Source organism: Saccopteryx bilineata, chromosome 2, assembly GCF_036850765.1.
Source record: "Saccopteryx bilineata isolate mSacBil1 chromosome 2, mSacBil1_pri_phased_curated, whole genome shotgun sequence".
NCBI classification, from domain to species: Eukaryota; Metazoa; Chordata; class Mammalia; order Chiroptera; family Emballonuridae; genus Saccopteryx; species Saccopteryx bilineata.
In genome coordinates, this window is record NC_089491.1 from 161,370,424 (window position 1) to 161,383,707 (window position 13,284).

General features: G+C 44.6%; 1 protein-coding gene across 1 annotated transcript in view; it reads left to right on the forward strand.

The window, feature by feature from the left end:
- Nucleotides 1-12,791, forward strand: part of RNF17 (ring finger protein 17) — a 158,645-nt gene extending 145,854 nt beyond the window's left edge. The window contains exons 32-37 of the mRNA XM_066254842.1: nucleotides 1,180-1,296; nucleotides 3,708-3,876; nucleotides 7,017-7,152; nucleotides 10,207-10,396; nucleotides 12,088-12,187; nucleotides 12,678-12,791. Of these exons, the coding sequence (XP_066110939.1) occupies nucleotides 1,180-1,296; nucleotides 3,708-3,876; nucleotides 7,017-7,152; nucleotides 10,207-10,396; nucleotides 12,088-12,186 (711 nt within the window). The 3' untranslated portion in view covers nucleotide 12,187; nucleotides 12,678-12,791. The remainder of the gene's footprint in view (nucleotides 1-1,179; nucleotides 1,297-3,707; nucleotides 3,877-7,016; nucleotides 7,153-10,206; nucleotides 10,397-12,087; nucleotides 12,188-12,677) is intronic.
- The last annotated feature ends 493 nt before the right edge of the window (nucleotides 12,792-13,284 follow it).

The following is a 13,284-nucleotide window of genomic DNA, read 5'->3' on the forward strand; positions in this document are numbered from 1 at the left end:
AATAATTTTATATATATATATATATATATATATATATATATATATTTTTTTTTTACACAGACAGATAGGGACAGACAGGCAGGAACAAAGAGAGCTAAGAAGCATCAATCATCAGTTTTTTATTTTGACACCTTACATAGTTGTTCATTGATTGCTTTCTCATATGTGCCTTGACCATGGGCCTTCAGCAGACCAAGCAACCCCTTGCTCGAGCCAGCGACCTTAGGTACAAGCTAGTAAGCTTTGCTCAAACCAGATGAGCCCATGCTCAATGCTGGCAACCTCGGGGTCTCAAACCTGGGTCCTCTGCATCCCAGTTTGATGCTCTATCCACTGCGCAACCGCCAGTCAGGCTGTTTTAAAACTTTCTAAAAGAGAAACCACCCACATTTTCATATATATTTGCTTTTAACAATTGCTAACTACTATGATCCTTTGGGTGTCATGTAACTGTTTATTATTCCATAATACTTTTGAACTAAAAAAAGAAAGCACTCCTTTTTTTTTTAATTAACTTAGTTATACCTTTTGGGATTTTCTGTATTATTTTAGTTTTTATTATAAAATACATACTCATTCTAAAAATAAATATTATAGAAATGGGAAAAGGGAAAAAGTCCAAACCCCCCAGTCCTATTAGGCAGTGGCATTGCTGTTAACTGTTTGTTTTGTTTTAATTTAATTTAATTTATTTGTTTTTAGATTTTATTTATTCATTTTAGTGAAAGGGGACACAGAGAGAGAGGCAGAGAGAGAAAAGGGGGGGGTGGGGCAGAAAGCATGAACTCTCATATGTGCCATGACCAGGCAAGCCCCGGGTTTTGAACCGGTGACCTGAGTGTTCCAGGTCGACACTTTACCCACTGTGCCACCGCAGGTCAGGCGCTGTTAACTGTTAACCATTTTTCCAGACATTGTGTATGTGCAAATATGTATGTATAAATAAACATTCATGTGGGGTTGTTTTACACAAAGTTTTTATAATTGGGGGGGTGGGTAAGGGAATTTGAAACCTTTTGTTTCCTCATCACCTTTTGGTCCTGCTACAGGGAAACTGTGGTATGCAGTGTGTCAGAGTCTTGCTTTCTGCTATTGCAAGTAAGATGCACTGTCATGAATTTTGATGTTGTAGATTCTGTAGTAGTCATTCTGATTCTGAATTTATTTGTGATGTTTTAGGATTTGCTTTTGTCTGAAACACAGACCCCTATTTTACCACCATATCTGCCTTCATCTCTGCCTCCCCCAGAAGAACTCTATGAGGTTCAAGTCAAGCACGTGGTCTCGCCTAATGAGGTGTGTGATTTAATTTACATGATCAGTTGTTGGTCAAACACATATCATGTAATCTTGGTCTTAAACTCGAGGATTCTCATGTTTCCATCTATCTGACTTTAAATAGTTGAAACTTGCCTGACCTGTGGTGGCACAGTGGATAAAGCATTGACCTGGAATGCTGAGGTCGCTGGTTTGAAACCCCAGGCCGGCTGGTCAGGGCACATACAGGAAACAACTACTATGAGTTGATGCTGCCCTCTTCTCCCCACTCTCTCTCTCTCATTCTCCCCCCCCCCCTCTAGAAATAAATAAATCATTGAAACTTGTTGGCCCTGGCCGGTTGGCTCAGCGGTAGAGCGTCGGCCTAGCGTGCGGAGGACCCGGGTTCGATTCCCGGCCAGGGCACACAGGAGAAGCGCCCATTTGCTTCTCCACCCCTCCACCACGCTTTCCTCTCTGTCTCTCTCTTCCCCTCCCGCAGCCAAGGCTCCATTGGAGCAAAGATGGCCCGGGCGCTGGGGATGGCTCTGTGGCCTCTACCTCAGGCGCTAGAGTGGCTCTGGTCACAACATGGCGATGCCCAGGATGGGCAGAGCATCGCCCCCTGGTGGGCAGAGCGTCGCCCCTGGTGGGCGTGCCGGGTGGATCCCGGTCGGGCACATGCGGGAGTCTGTCTGACTGTCTCTCCCCGTTTCCAGCTTCAGAAAAATGAAAAAAAAAAAAAAAAAAAAAAGAAACTTGTTGACCTCCAGTGTGTGCCCACCCTGGAAACTTGTTAACCTCCAGTGTGCCCACCCTCAAAACTTGTTGACCTCTAGTTTGCCCGCCCTGTAATTTCCTCGTCAAACATTTGTTAATAAAGCAAGTATTTCTTAAGCACTGGCTGGTTTTCCTAGTGTTGTGTTGTTGTAGTTATATTTTTTATCAAATATGTAGAGTTTTAAACTGCACCATTTCCACCTGTGAAATCTTAGACATCTCACTCCCCTGTCCTCTTCCTTTGTGAAATCTAAACATTTCATGCTGTTCTGGATGTTTCGTACCAGTCATCACCTTATTTTTATTTTTTTTGGTAAACAGCAGGGAGATAGTGAGGCAGATTCCGGCATGCACCCTGACTGGAATCCATGCAGCAACCCCATCAGGGGCCGATGCTCAAGTTCTGAGCTATTTTTAGCACCCAATGTTTATGCACTCAAACAGAGATATCCTCAGTGTCTGGAGCCATGCTTGAACCAATCAAGCCACTGCCTGCAGGAGGGGTAGAGGGAGTGAAGGGGGAGAAGCAGACGGTCACTTCTCTATGCCCTGACTGGGAATCAAATCCAGGATGTCCATATGCCGAGCCATTGCTCTATCCACTGAGTCACTGGCCAGGGCCATTCATCACCTTCTGATGCACTCTCTACCTTCTTACAATGTGCTGTCCCAGCTAGAATGTTACTCCACAAAGACAGGGTGTGTCCCCAGAAACTACACTACTACCTTATACACAGGAGGCCAACAGAAAAGAAAGCAAAGACAGTGCAGTAACACAGAGTCCCTTCCTCCAGTTGACACAATAACCTTTCTTCACTGGCGAGGAAAGGACTTGCTCTGCAGTCCCATCAGAGAGCATAGGGGTGGCAACTGCTGTTGGTTTTTATGGGGGGGTTTGTATTGCTTATTGATGCATAACAGATAACCCAAATTGAGCAGCTGAAAACAGCACATGTGAGAGTCAGGAATCAGGAGTTCTCGGTCACAATCAAGATGTTGGCAGTGTGGGAGGGCATGACAGGATTCACTTCCCAAAAGATGTGATGCTGCTGCGAGGGGTGGAGGGGGTGACTGTGCCCGTGGGCCTCTTCGTTGGCTGGCTGCCAGCAGAAGCCTCCCTGAGCGAGCACTCAGTGAGCACCACCAGGACAAGTCTCCTGTCCTTTGTAATCTGATCTCGGCAGTCACTCACCCTCCCTTTTGTCATGATCCTTTGCTCACAGAGGTCCACTCCAATATGATGGGTGAGGAACTGTACAAGGGGTCATTGGGGCCATTGTTGGAGACTGTCTGCTATGGTGGTTTTGTCTGTATAAATGAATAGTAAAAGTTAAAGAATTTTGCAGGATTCCATACATTGGTGGGACATAAAAGCGAGACTAAGAGACAGGGACAGGAGTGTGGTGGTTGGGGGGGGGGGAGGGAAGGAGGGAGAGGGGGAAGGGAAGGGGGAGGGGTACAAAAAAAAACTGGATAGAGGGTGACGGAGGACGATCTCTCTTTTGGTGATGGGTATACAGCAGAACTGAATGACAAGATAACCTGGAAATGTTTTCTTTGAATATATGTACCCTGATTTATTGATGTCACCCCATTAAAATAAAAATTTATTTATATAAAAAAAAAGTTAAAGAATTTGAAAGTTTTCTTCTTCCCTTCCCTCCACTCAGGTGTATATTTGCCTTGATCCTATAGACAGTTACCATCTCTGTAACCAACATAGTGACACAGGTGACAGTGGAGTCAGCTGGAACTCGGAGTCTGAGAGCCTCGGGGAAGCTTTGCAGAGGCTCAGTGCTAATGTGGAGGCGTTGCGGCATCTGACGGACTTCAGAGCAGGTAGCCCACACTTTGTGAGTACAGTGGGGCTTTCCCTGGTGCTTGTTCTGTCTGATGGGGGGGGGTGCTTTCTAATGTTACCACACTCCCTGGATGTGCTCATCGGAATCCCCAAGATGCTGTAGCTGACCTTCCCAGTTCTCTAAGTGATCTAGGGAAGGTAATTACTGCCTCGGGCACGTTCATTTTCCAGCACTTGAGCTCATCGGGAAAATCACATGAAGATGTTTAAGCTTGCGGTTTTGCCACTCACTCAAATTGTGTGAGTTGATATTCAGACCCAAATGGCAGTCATTTTAATTGCAAGCCACCTAAACTGATGATTTTAGAGTTGGCGCATGGGAGCTCAGATTGTGTCCTGTCCTCTCAGGTCAGGTCAAACCCTGCTCTCTTTTCTCTTTAGAATTTCTTCTTACCTGTATTTAGAAGCACATGTGGTCCTCCAGTGAGGACGTACCCTGGTTACTGCTGTCAACAACCCTGGCACCTGAGTGGCCTGTCTGTGTGGTAACAGAGAGATGGGTTTATTCTGGGTGTTTTTTACATATAGAGAAGACGTGCTAGAGCAAGGGAAAACGTCAGCCTCACGTACCTTAGTTTACTCATTGAGATTTTCATCAACTGTGACCCATGTTTGGCTGATAAACAGCCCGTGCGGTCCCCTCTGCCTGGAATGTTCTTCTCCCAGACTGTGAGCAGTTTAGGTCCCTGCCCAACTCTCCCTGTTACAGGTCTTGCCTGACCCCTGTCTGAGGGGCACTGCCGGCCATCCTCCTGCCCCTTCACACTCCATGCCTTCGACTCCCTCCTGTTAAATAAGGACTCCGGTACTGCTGTGTCACCTGGCCTAAGTAGATGCTCAGAAATATCTGTTGAATGAAAGAATTAATTCACTGTGATTTTTTTCTTTTTGTAAACTCAGATTTGTAGTCTGGAAGAAACTGTTCCTCCTTGTTGCATTCTTCTGTGGGTCCTTTGTTCTTTAGGGCACGTGTGTCGCCTCATTCATAGGCAAGCGTATACTTCAGTAAGAAATCTATGCTGAAGGAGTTCTTTGTGGACTTAAAATAACGTGACAACTAAGTGGGGGAGTTTTCAGTGCTATTTTGAGATGCAACTTCAGCCGTGTTTTTGAGGCTGGAAATAGTAAAGGTTGGAGGGGACTGTAACCACAACCATGATTCAGTCAGTTGTTTTACTGTGCAGACAGCTCCGTAGAAGAGATTCTTACTGTTCTATTGACAGTCTCTTTGTACTCAAATTACATAGTACTATGGGAAAAATAGTTTCTTTAAACATTATAACATTAGAGTCATGTAGTATTTAAATGCCACTTGCCCACAACTACCTTGGGGAGGGCACTTTGAAGAAGAGAGTAGGATAAAGAAAGGGAGGGTGGAGCCTGACCTGTGGTCGTGCAGTGGATAAAGCGTCGACCTGGAAATGCTGAGGTCGCCGGTTCAAAACCCTGGGTTTGCTTGGTCAAGGCACATATGGGAGTTGATGCTTCCAGCTCCTCCCCACCTTCTCTATCTCTCTCTCTCCCTCTCTGTCTCTTCTCTAAAATGAATTTTAAAAAATTAAAAAGAAAAAGAAAGGGAGGGTGGAAGAAGAGCAAGATAGAAACCAAGGTGTATTCTGTCTGCTCTGAAATCCAAAGTGTACGGAGAATTGAAGGCACGTAGTATTATACTCATTGTTTCTCAGCTTTGCTCAAGACTGGCATGTGGGCAAAGGCTTGTGCAGGGACAAGGTGGGAATGCCTGCGAGAGAACATGTGAGCAAGTCCACTGCGAGAACAGCTCATACGAAAGCCGTGTGTCTGATGTCATCATGTCAAATGACCATGATGGGAGTCTGCTTTATGAAGTCGTGTTGGAGCTGATCTTTGAAAGAAGAGAGGTTTATCGTAACAATAGGGCACAGGGGCACAGTCTGGAAGGGGGATAGCCATGAGCTTCAGAAGTGATCCTGCGTAGGTAGCATATAGAGGACCTGGGTTGGACGGGCTGGGAGTGGGCTGGGAGGGACGTGGGAAACCACACTTCTCAGAACTCAATACTGCACGTGATTAAAGCGCCACTGAAGAATTTTAAACAAGAAAGCAATGTAATTGAATTTTTTATTTACTTCTGTTGATTTTCTAGAGACTGTGTTTGTGAAGGACAAACTTGAAAGCAGGAATATCAGAAACGGTTTTATGATGCATTGCAGAAAATGATGACCCAAATGAGAAGAGATTTGGGGAATATAGAGGTGGGGGCCATGGAAGGGTGACCCAAGCCCTATGCAACAGCAGGGCTGGAACCGTGGGCACGGGAGAAGGCCCTTCCGCAAGGTGTATAACTTCTAAACAGAAAAGAGCACAAGCCAACATACAGAATGTGGTTGAGTGTTTAATTCTGTATAGTGGACACACGATGATTACGTTCTCTTTAAAAGGTAATATAGGCCCTGGCCGGTTGGCTCAGCGGTAGAGCGTCAGCCTAGCGTGCGGAGGACCCGGGTTCGATTCCCGGCCAGGGCACATAGGAGAAGCGCCCATTTGCTTCTCCACCCCTCCGCCGCGCCTTCCTCTCTGTCTCTCTCTTCCCCTCCCGCAGCCAAGGCTCCATTGGAGCAAAAGATGGCCCGGGCGCTGGGGATGGCTCTGTGGCCTCTGCCCCAGGTGCTAGAGTGGCTCTGGTCGCAATATGGCAACACCCAGGAGGGTCGCAACATGGCGACGCCCAGGATGGGCAGAGCATCGCCCCCTGGTGGGCAGAGCGTCGCCCCCTGGTGGGCGTGCCGGGTGGATCCCGGTCGGGCGCATGCGGGAGTCTGTCTGACTGTCTCTCCCTGTTTCCAGCTTCAGAAAAATGAAAAAAAAAAAATAATAAAATAAAAGGTAATATAGCCTGACCTGTGGTGGCGCAGTGGAAAAAGCGTTGACCTGGAAATGCTGAGGTCGCCGGTTCGAAACTGGGCTTGCCTGGTCAAGGCACATATGGGAGTTGATGCTTCCTGCTCCTCCCCCTTCTCTATCTCTCTTCTCTCTCTCTTTCTCTCCTTTCTAAAATGAATAAATAAAATAAAATATATAAATTTTAAAAAAATTAAAAAAAAAAAAGTAATTAATTTTTCCCTTTTTGTCTTTCCAGAAATGCCTTGCCTTGCAGAATATGATGACGGCTTATGGTATAGAGCAAAGATTGTCTCCATTAAAGAATTTAATCCTCTGGCTATCCTGGTTCAGTTTGTGGATTACGGATCAACTAAAAAGCTGTCAACAAAGAGGTTCAAAAAAGTCAACTTATTTGAATTAAGATTTTTAGTTTTCTTTTGATTGGTTTATACTAATTAATGCGAAGATTTTGCCTCTTAAAATATTTTAAAGCTGTTCGTATACTGGGAATTTTTTAATGTAGGTTTTTTATTGTGGTAAAATATACAAACCTAAACATAAAGCTTAACCATTCTAGCCATTTTTAAGTATACAGTTAATTGGCATTGAATATATTTACAGTGTTGTGTAACCACTGCCACTGTCCACTTTCAGGACTTCTCATAAATCCCCAACAGAAACTGTGCCCATTAAAGAGCAGCATTCCAGTCTCATCCCTCAGCTCCTGACACAGGACTCGAGCTCGTATTAGCATAACCATACGACAGTTGTGCTTTATTGTCTGAATTAGTTTACTTAATGTTTTCAGGGTTCATCCAGTTGTTGCATGTATCAGAATTTCATTATTTTTCTGGATAGTATGCCATTGTGTGTATACACCACATTTTGTTCATTCATCTGTTGATGGACACTTGGGTTATTTTCATCTGTTAACTGTTGTGAATACTGCTGCACTGAACATGCTCTTGGAGTCCCTGCTCTCCGTTGTTTTAGGTGTATGCTTAGAAGTGGGACTGCTGCATCATACGGTAATTCTGTCTAACTTTTTGAGGATTGCCAAACTTCCTTAGCAGACACATCATTTTACATCCCCACAGAAATGCACAAGGTTCCAGTTTCTCCACTTCCTTGCCAACGCTTTTTTGGGGGTGTAAGGGCATGTTGTTGTTGTTGTTTGTAAAATATTTTTAAATTGAAGTAAAATACATGCATCACAAATTTACTCTTAACCATTTTAAAATACGAAGTTAGCCTGACCAGGCGGTGGCGCAGTGGATAGAGCGTCGGACTGGGATGCGGAAGGACCCAGGTTCGAGACCCCGAGGTCGCCAGCTTGAGTGCGGGCTCATCTGGCTTGAGCAAAGAGCTCACCAGCTTAGACCCAAGGTTCCTGGCTCCAGCAGGGGGTTACTCGGTCTGCTGAAGGCCCGCGGTCAAGGCACATGTGAGAAAGCAATCAATGAACAACTAAGAAGTCGCAATGCGCAACGAGAAACTGATGATTGATGCTTCTCATCTCTCTCCATTCCTGTCTGTCTGTCCCTGTCTATCTCTGCCTCTGTAAAAAAAAAAAAAAAAAAACGAAGTTACATGGTATTAACTCACTTCCATTGTTCTGCAACCAATCTCCAGAGATCTTTTTATTTTGCAAAACTGAAACTCTGTACCCATTACAAAAAAATTCCCATCCCTCCTTCATCCAGCCCCCAAACAGCCAGCATTCTCCCGTGTTATGAATTTGACTGTCATAGGTATCTGAGTATTGGACATTTGTAACTGGCGTGTTTTACTGAGCATGTTCTCAAGGTTCATCCAAGTTGTAGCATGTGTCAGAATTTGTTCCTTTTAAAGGCTGAAGTGTATATATACTACTACAGTTAACGTATTCACTCATCACTAGGTGGTTACTTGGGTTGATTCCACCTTTTGGCTGTTGTTAATAATGCTGTTGTAGGTGTACAGAAAACACATTTTTAGACAAAATTTTTTTATTGGGATGACACTGATTAATAAAATTATACAGGCTTCAGGCCCTGGCCGGTTGGCTCAGCGGTAGAGCGTCGGCCTGGAGTGCGGGGGACCCGGGTTCGATTTCTGGCCAGGGCACATAGGAGAAGCGCCCATTTGCTTCTCCATCCCCCCCCTCCTTCCTCTCTGTCTCTCTCTTCCCCTCCCGCAGCCAAGGCTCCATTGGAGCAAAGATGGCCCAGGCGCTGGGGATGGCTCCTTGGCCTCTGCCCCAGGCGCTAGAGTGGCTCTGGTCGCGGCAGAGCGACGCCCTGGAGGGGCAGAGCATTGCCCCCTGGTGGGCAGAGCTTCGCCCCTGGTGGGCGTGCTGGGTAGATCCCGGTCGGGCGCATGCGGGAGTCTGTCTGACTGTCTCTCCCCGTTTCCAGCTTCAGAAATTAAAAAAAAAAAATTATGCAGGCTTCAGGCACAGTACAGACATCTCTTTAAGACCATGCTTTCAGTTCTTTTGGGTATGTACCCAAGAAGTGCAATTGCTGGATCATATGCTCATCCTATTTTTAGTATTTGGAGGACCCACCAAACTGGTTTCCAGAGGAGCTGTATCATTTAAAACTCCCAAAGTGTCCAAGGGTTCCAGTTTCTCTCCACGTCCTCACCAACACTTATTTTCTGTGTGATAGTGGCCATCCTAATGGATGTGAGGTGGCATCTCATTGTGGCTTTGATTTGCATTTCCCTACTGATTAGTGATGCTGGGAATCTTTTCATGTGCTTGTTGGCCATTCATATATCTTCTTAGAGAGAGAGAGAGGCAGGGAGAGACAGACACAGGCACATTGAACTGTGCCCTGACCAGGGATCAAACGAAATGTCTACTTTTTTTTTTTTTTTGTATTTTTCTGAAGTTGGAAACGGGAAGGCAGTCAACAGACTCCTGCATGTGCTCGACCGAGATCCACCCAGCACGCCCACCAGGGGGCGATGCTCTGCCCATCTGGGGCGTTGCTCTGTTGCAACCAGAGCCATTCTAGCGCCTGAGGCAGAAGCCACAGAGCCATCCTCAGCGTCAATGGAGCCTTGGCTGCAGCGGGAGGGGAAGAGAGAGACAGAGAGGAAGGAGAGGGGGAGGGGTGGAGAGGCAGATGGGCGCTTCTCCTGTGTGCCCTGGCCGGGAATCAAATCCAGGACTCCTGCACGCCAGGCCGACACTCTACCACTGAGCCAATCGGCCAGGGCCCAAAATATCTACTTTTTAATGTGTAATTTCTCATTCTGTAGGTTATCTTTTCACTCCTTTGTGTCCTTAGCTGCTTTTAATTTGATGTAGTTCAGTTTATTTTTTTCTCATTGCCCGTGCTTTTGGTGTCATAGCCCAGAAATCATTGCCAAATCCAAATTTCCCATTTTACAGTTCTAGTTACTAGAGAAATTTAATTGTAACATTCAGAACAATTTAAGGATTTCTTTTTTGACAGACTACGTCAGATCCCTCTTCAATTTATGCAGTATCCGGCCCAAGCCATAAAGGTTCTATTGGCAGGGTTTAAACCTCCCGTAAAAGATTCCAGAAAGACAAGAATACCATACTGTCCTAAATGGAGCATGGAAGCATTATGGACTATGATAGACTGTCTTCAAGGAAAACAACTCTATGCTTCTTCCATGGTAAATATGTCTTAATTTGCCAAAATCCGTTTGAAGCTATTTCTAGGGTCCCTATTAACTTTTTTTTTTTTAAGCGAGAGAGAGAGACAGGCAGGCAGCCCGTCAGTCAGGAAGGGAGATGGAAAGCATCAACTCATGGTTGCATCACTCTAGTTGTTCATTGATTGCTTCTCATATGTGCCTTGACTGGGGACTCCAACCAAGCCAGCAACCCCTTGCTCAAGCCAGTGACCTTGGGCTTCAAGTCAACAACAATGGGGTCATGTCTGTGATCTCATGCTCAAGTCAGCGACCCTGCACCCAAGCCGGTGACCTCGGGGTTTCGAACCTCGGACCTCAACATGCCAAGTCGACGTTCTATCCACAACTGACATTCTATCTGCACAACCACCAGTCAGGCTAGGGTCCCGATTAACTTTCTAAAGTGCTATCTATACAACTCCAGGTGCAAAAATGCCTTAACTAAAGTATATAAAGTTGTAAATACTAGAGGATTAATTTCTAGACTTGTTAAAACATCTTAGTGATGTCACAACTGAGATAAAAGTAATGAAGTTAGTCTCCTGTAATCAGAGAACTTTGTCAATGAGGGAAACATGTCAACCACTAATTCGTGAGGTGGAATGAAGTCAGTCCTATGAAAGGGATAGGTAACTTTGGAGCAGTGCCAGAAGCAGGAATGATGGGGGTACAGTGTTAGGTCCCCTTAGTAGGCACTCCAGTACTTACAGTGACGGGCAGGAGAGGGGCCTTTGTGCTGTCCCCTAGCAGATGAGTAGGAAAGGTCAGTCATAGAAAGGCTGCGATGACACTAATGTCATAGCTATACTGATTTGGTGCAGCATACGTGATGCAGCAGAACCTACATCCTAACAAGACTAGGGATCTGTGATATAAACGTGCTTTCTCCTTCAGAGCTCAGCATCTCACGAAGGGGAGCCACAGGCAGAACCCAGCCTGCACCCATGCGTTATATAGTGCAGTGAATTAATATTGGGAAACTTGACCAAAAAAAATTCTGTACTTCTGATTATTATAAAATCTAAGGTCCCTCGCCCTCCCTTCCAAATGGCAGTCAGCTGGAGAGGTGTGGCAGCCCCTTCAGATGACAAATTCTCTTTGCTTATCCCAACCCTCACACTGCTGTCTCAGTACAGCCTGTCCTGATTTGGGAGCCCAAGATTTTGGGATTCTTGATGTGTTGGCTGTGACAAGAATGAGCTTTGAATGAAAACAGTGCTGTTACGAGAGCCTTTTGAAAACCTGGGTAAGTGCCGGTTCCTGTGTGTGCAGAATGGTATAAATAGCTGTGCCCAGTTTCACTCAAGCCTCTGACAGGAAATACAGACAGGGCAAATAAGTGTTCTTAGAGACACACATTTATTCAACTCTGTGAGGAACAAACATTCAATATTTAGTCAGTTTCTGCTTGATGTGTAGAATGGAAATGAATTTTAACAGGGATAGTAGTATTTAAAGCCTGCTGGCTCTCTCCAGGAAAACTTTGGAGAAGAGTTCATTTTAACTAAAGTAGGAGGGTGTAAAGAATGTGGGTTAGCAGGAAACCATCACATACCCTTTGAAAGTAGAGTATAAATTATAAATAAGCTTGTGAATGCCTTTTCCGTCCCACCAGATATAGACAGGAAAGACATTATTGCATTTTCCTGACAACAGTATCTTAATTTTAGGCTCGGGCACCAGAACAAACAGTGACATTATATGAAGATGAACATTATCCAGTTCATATGTCATTAGTAGAAATGGGGCTTGCAGACCTAGATGAATGATGTAAGTGTGACTTCTTGTTTACCTGTGTAGTTGGCATAAAGCAGGTGACTAAGATAGCCGAGATTAATGCTAAGTCACCCATAAAAACAGCTTTGGACTTTGCTCAGTTTCTCAAAAGAATGACAACAGAGCTCAACAAGAATCTCTGCTCGATTTCTTCTTCATAAGCCTGCTCACCACTGAGTGCCAGCAGCAGGGGTTCCCTAAGTGTAAGAGGGCTCGGAGTGTCTCGCACGACCACCCCGACCATCCCCGTGCCAGCTAGTTCTGGGGTAAGGAAAGCAGAAGCAACAGGCACTCTAGATAACTGAAGCACACAACGGTATGGGATGCGTCTGCACTGCGGGATAATAGTCCCAGTAACTTGGGTATCCACGTACTTGGGTATCCAGCTAACTGTCTTTGTCCAGTCACATACTGTAACAAGTGATTCAGGAACTACATTAGATTTGAACATTAAGGTTTAATTAATACACATTTTGTTTTTCAGGTTTACTGCCCAGAAGAAAGTTTTCTGTTGTATGTCGACTGTTTCAGGCTTGTTTTTCTTGACTTGTTCTGCAATAATGCTAGTCCTTTTTTCTTTTCCCGTTACATGTTGAACTGTTAGAAATTGTTTGAAAAATAGTTAATAAATATTTGCTTTTAAATTTTTTTGCCTTCCTATAATTTTAAAATATTTTAGACCCATGGGGGGAAAAACCATTTTAGTTCATTTGTAATGAATGTATATCAGCTTAAGAAATAAGATATTATCAGTAGTTATAGGCACTTTAGTATCACTTCCCCAATCATTCTCTTCCCTGTAGAAGTGAACACTACCATGAATCGGTGTTTACCATTCTTATGTAGGTCTTAATAATTTTTACTGTCTATGATGCACCCATAAACAAGACAGTGTTGCTCTGTGTAACTTTTTCATGTGCGCAGTTCACAATTATACTTTTCGTATCTTATTTCCACTGTTGACCCGTACTGGTAAACAGTTGTTTTCTTTACTTTCACTGTTACACCATCTGTGCACGTAATTTATTCTATTTCTAGATATTTTTAGCTTGTTGACAATTTTTTCTCAGTTACAAGTATTCTTCTGTAGG